The sequence below is a fragment of the Frankliniella occidentalis genome, unplaced genomic scaffold (genome assembly GCF_000697945.3).
Source record: "Frankliniella occidentalis isolate FOCC.00 unplaced genomic scaffold, Focc_3.1 Scaffold20, whole genome shotgun sequence".
NCBI lineage: Eukaryota > Metazoa > Arthropoda > Insecta > Thysanoptera > Thripidae > Frankliniella > Frankliniella occidentalis.
Genome location: NW_026267150.1, coordinates 1,687,032 through 1,692,376, shown reverse-complemented (window position 1 = coordinate 1,692,376; position 5,345 = coordinate 1,687,032). Strand labels below are relative to the sequence as shown.

At 56.6% G+C, this 5,345-nt stretch overlaps 1 protein-coding gene across 1 annotated transcript in view; it reads left to right on the top strand.

The window, feature by feature from the left end:
• LOC113202245 (neuroligin-2-like) overlaps window positions 1–2,868 on the top strand; it is a 135,701-nt gene extending 132,833 nt beyond the window's left edge. Inside the window, exons 12-13 of the mRNA XM_052264651.1 lie at window positions 718–870; window positions 944–2,868. Coding sequence (XP_052120611.1) covers window positions 718–870; window positions 944–1,513 — 723 coding nt within the window. The 3' untranslated portion in view covers window positions 1,514–2,868. The remainder of the gene's footprint in view (window positions 1–717; window positions 871–943) is intronic.
• The last annotated feature ends 2,477 nt before the right edge of the window (window positions 2,869–5,345 follow it).

Genomic DNA, 5,345 nt, shown 5'->3' with positions numbered 1-5,345 from the left:
GGGGTGGGGAGGTGGAATGGGAGCGGGGCTTTGGCAGCCGCGAGGGAGTAGCAGGCAGGCGGATATCACGGATTGGAGCGCGCTAGCGCCCTGCTGCTCGCGCGACGAAGATAGATGGACCACACCGGATGTGAATATAGATACCGGCCGATAATCTCTGCTCCCCGGCAATCTCCATCACGTTCCCGCGCCCGACTGCCGGGCTGGGCCCTGCTACTGTAATTTCGAGCAGCGGGCCGGCTCCCCCGCCCAGCCCCCCGCCCAGCCTCCTCCGCGCGGGGACCCGGGGACGCGACCCCCACGTCCCCGTCCTGCCCATGTTACGTGGAGGCGCTGCTGGGGCGTCGGGCCGAGCTCTGCGTTTGGGCAGCGGGTGTGCAGCTCACGCGCTGCTTTGTGGTGGTAGCTTTGAAAGTTCACGAGAAGTTGTGCAGTTTAGGAAGGGAAGCGTGTCCGAGGATAACGCTTGAGATTCGACTAGAACGACTTTTATTCTATTCAACTTCAACTGACAATGACAACGACTGAGTACAAGGTGCCCACGAAGACTGACGACTTTTCGACTCAACTTCACTTGACAGGTAAACAATAAGATGAACACCAAGACTAACAATTTAGCGCGGACTTGAAGAAGTATTGCCAACGTAGAAAGATAAATCTGACATGAACGACAACAGATGTGTGTGACTAAGTCCTCCTGCTCTTGGTCTGTTGCAGCCGCACGAGAACTGCCGTGCCGCGGAGAGCTCCAACAACTCGTTCCGCTCGCAGGGCTCGGGGACGCTGCAGTCGGCCCTCAAGCACAAGAAGAGGCCCGTGGAGAACGGCACGCCGCGGGGCATGTGCAAGGCCGAGCACCTCCAGTCCTGCGTGAGTAGCGCCTCGCGTCAGGTCGCGCAGCGCAACACTGCGCATGTCCTTTACCCCCGTTCTCTGTGCGCAGGTTATGACGGGCGGGCCGCCGTCGCTCAAGACGTTCCTGGGCGACGCCAGCGGCCACCCGCTCCATCGGCAGCACCACTTCCACCTGCACTGCGGGCCTGGCTGCGGGCCGGTGGGGCCCCCGGGCTGCCCGGGCGGCGTGCCGTTGACCCACCAGCTGGCTCACTCGCACTCCATGCACCAGCTGCCGCCGCCCGACTTCGACGACCTGCCGGCCCAGCAGAGCTTCATGCTGTCGGCTTTCGGCGGCTCGGCGACGCTGCCCCGGCCGCCGCCGCCGCCCAAGATGGCCAAGCTGCCTCCGCTGCAGTGCGAGGCCGGCGGCGGCGGCGGCGAGGACCAGCCGCTCCTGTCGGCCTCGGCGCACAACCTGCACACGCTCGTCGGCAAGAAGTCCACGACGCCGGACGTGGCGTGCGGTACGGGTGCGCGCGGCGGCTGCTCCGGCGGCTCCGTGGTCGGCGTCGGCCCCGGCGCGCTGGGCACGATCCGGAGGAAAGGCCACGGACAGCGGGGCCCCGGGCCGCCCGGCCAGTACTGCGCCAGCCAGATGGAGGAGCTGCGGGTCTGACAGCAGGCCGCGGCGGCCGGCACCCGGAACAGCGTCCGCTTCGCTCCGGACGCCAAGGGAGGCGAGCACGACGAGTTCGGCATCGCGCTGAGGACGTTCAGGTCGTCGTCGGCCTGCTAGCGGGCGTGGCGGGGCGCCGCCGCGGGGCCCTGGTGGGCCGGCGGGCCCGGGGGGCCGTGCGTGGCCCGCGGCGATTACTCGCTGGCGCCCGTCCAGGTGCTTTGGCCCCACGGCCGCCGCGCCCGACCCAACCCGACCCGCGCGAACCCGCTCGCCTGCTGCCTATTTCTTGTTGAAAACTTTCCGACCAAAAGTGCGTGCAAGCGGTAGCAAGTGGCCGTTCCCGCCTGGCACGCCTCGCCCCTCGCCTCGCGCTGACGCCCCATAATGGAGAGGGACCTTGTCCTTCAGACTCTTCCAAAACTGCGTCAATTGTGGCTGGGAGCCGTCGCCGCTGCTTTGGGCATGAAAGCAGTCCAGAGCATCTTCTGTTGGTCTTCCTGACCATAAAAGCAATGGGTGATAATTATTAGCTCTTACTTTGTTTATTTTACCCTCCTTTACTTTTCAAATAAATTATCGGCTAATGTTCTTTATTTTTGTGTCGTCTGTTTTTAATTTTGCGTAAGTGACCCTGTAAAAATGAGTTTTGTTAATTTTGGTAGCGTAAAGGAAAAGGCTAGTGGTTGACTTTGTTTGCTATTACCTGGATGGGTGTATAATGGTAGAACAATCAATAATCTGTAACTGTTGAATGTTGGCCCATAAGCTTGACATATCCCATGGTTCTCATTTTAGAACCTACAAAGAAAACTTTTGAAATTCATCAAGCACCTTCTGAAACTAATAGTTTTAAAATTTCAGACGTGGAGAGCTTCAGATGAAATGCAGTAGCATGAAGTTAGTGAATAAAACTGGTACTCATAAGTTTCTCAGGGGCCTAAGTAAAAATCAGTGCATCTTAAGTAAATAATTGAATTGCATGAAGAGAAATCAATGCTTAATAAGCCCTTCTAGGGGACAAAATAAGTGTGATTTGGGACCATATTTTTTTAATTCTGAAAACTTCTTGAAATGTCCACAACATGTAATTTATTTAAAAAATGTAAACTGGGCAGTTTACAGAACCTGACTGTCTTCAGGAATGCGTGAGCACCTGAGTTCACTGAATTCCATTATGAGCTAAAGAAAACTTTATATGTTACATATACTTGGCTCAATCAATTTTAATGTGTATTATCTCTGTAAATAGTAATTTATAAAGGAACGCAGAAGCTTTGTCCAAGTCCAAAAAAAGCCTGCAAACTGTAAATTTGTACACAAGTAATATGTAATAAAGATTTTCAGTTGTTATACTCATTGAAAGTTCTTAAGCCCTTGTTATCCGCCAACTATTGTAACCAAGTCACTTTAGACAAAGACGATCTGACGGTGGGGGAAGAGCTACTAATGCATCAGATAGCACTGTGATGGAGAAAGTGGTCATGACAAAGCTTATTAACGATCACTTGTTGGGTAGAAAATATTTAGGCAAACTCTTCGGCGAAAACTTCAGTGATTTCAAACAGATGTGATTGACTTTTTTCTATCTTATTGTTAAGCACACACTTGACGTGACAACGAGACGCACCTCTACCTCTACGTGTGCCCTAAGTATATTGTTGAGTTTGTAGAACAGTAACGAAGACGTCATCCACTTTGAAAAATTGCCATTACTTTTCCGCTTGGAGCGCGAAATAACAACTTACTCTTACATGTTATGAAGAGCTGGAGCTGACCACGAGTTTTCTGCTCTTTTTGCAATACCATTTTAAAAATAATGAGATTCAGACCCGTTGAATGTGTAAACACAATATTTGCAAATCTGTAAAGATGCTGTACACACCGTAATTGAAGCCAGCCTATTTTTGTTCAACCACCTATGCGACGCAACCAGCCTCTGCTTTCGGAACGGGATGCTAAACGTTCTCAGTCAAAGGAGCCCTGTGGTCCTCAGAGCGCGAGGCTGCATTTCGGCTGGCTAAAGTAATACAGCAAATCTGCAACAGCTATACACGCGCGCACCGCAGGCCAGACACAAACGGGCGTGTGTGCCAACACACACACACACACCCACACTCACACTCAAGCGAAGGCGCGCACTGCCCGTGCTACGTGCGTTTGCTTTCGCAAAGAAAACTGGATATTTCATGGTTGGGCTCCTGTGCGTGCCCGCAGGCCTGCCTCTACTCAGACCACGCCACGCCACGGGCTGCTGCTCGAGGAGAGTTGTGGGGGCGCAGCAGGAGCAGGCCCAGCAGGCTGAGCAAGCCGAGCAGCAGGCCGAACAGGCCGAACGGGCCAAGCACTGTAGCGCCGCCCCGCCCCCGCCCACACCCGCCCCGCAGGGAGCAGGGACGGGCCCCCAGTCCGTCGCATTTTCGAGTGTCTCGGGCCTCGTGGTTCGCTCGTGGTGCGGGTCACACGCGCGTGGGGCGGGGCGGGGCGGGGCGGGGCGGCCCCCCCCGGCCGACGTGACGGTGCCGAGGAAACGGGTGCCAGCGACGACTTTTATTGGTGTATGCTGACGTGCACGGCACGGCGCCCCACATACCTCCCTGTCGTTGCGGGGTGCGGGCGCGCTTCTCGGTGGCCGCACCGCGGCGGGGCCGTGCCGGCCCTGCTGGCCGCACTGCTGCGCTGCCGTGCCGGCGCGACGTGGGCGCGCCGTGTGCAGGTCAAAGCCAGCGCCGCCCCCACTTCTTTGTGCCGCACCCCATATGGTGACTAAACTCGAGCGGGAGCAGGGCGAGCAGGGTCCCTCCCGACCATCGTTAGCGAACCGGTAGAGCCGGGTAGAGCCACGGAGTTGGACCCCACACACGCCACGCCAGCACCACTCATGCTACCCCCTCCCCCTCTCTTATCCCTCGATATACACCTTTTCCCATATCGCCCTTGCCCCCCTCCTCCCCCGGCGCCCGGCCCTGGTCGCTGTACATCATGCACATCTACCACCACCCCTGCCACGCCACCGTGGCAGTGCGCCCCGCGCCGCGGCGCACAGCGCGCTGTTAAGCCTGTTCCGCGTCACCGTCACAACAACACTCCCAATGCATAGGAAATGAGGGGGCCGTGTCCCCGTGGCTCCGGCCGGCCCGGCGGCCCCCGGCCCAGACTGCCTGTCCCGCTGTACTGGCACCGCGGCGTCGCCCGGCAGGGCGGCAGCTCAATACTTTGTGCCCACCTCACACTCGGCCACGCCGTTTTTAATCCGTTCACGTCGTCGTTAATGCGGGCAAGTCGGAGGGGGCATACAGCATGAGAAATAAAATGTACAAATAGGATTTTGTTTCTTTTCCTTCTTCTTTTGTTTACTTTTCAATCAACAACAAAGGATGTTGAAAATATATGAGAACAGTCTAAAGACATCGCTCGCAGTGGCAGTGTGATCGGGAGTCCGGGGAGCGCCTGCGAAGCCGAGCGTAGGCCACCCGCTCCACCTGTGTGCGCGGCGGGTTTGCCTACCCATCGAAAGGCAGGGGCGCTGGGCAAACACTGCTGTCGTTATGTCGCCGCTTTTATGTTATCCTACCTCAGCCATGTTGCAGGTAGAACTTCCGCAACACCTCTAGAAAACTACGAGCTCTTCTCTGTTTCTTCCAGTCTTTAGCTTCACGAAACGGTCATCCGCAGAAGCGCCTGCGAAGAGTGAGGTAGGCCACTCGCCCAACGGACATGTCTGGCGGGTTTGCCTATCCACCTGCTGGCAGGGGACCCGAGAGTGGGCACTCTCGGACCTTTAGCATATTGTTAGTTATTTTACAGTTTTCGTCTGTAAATTTTTCGTTTG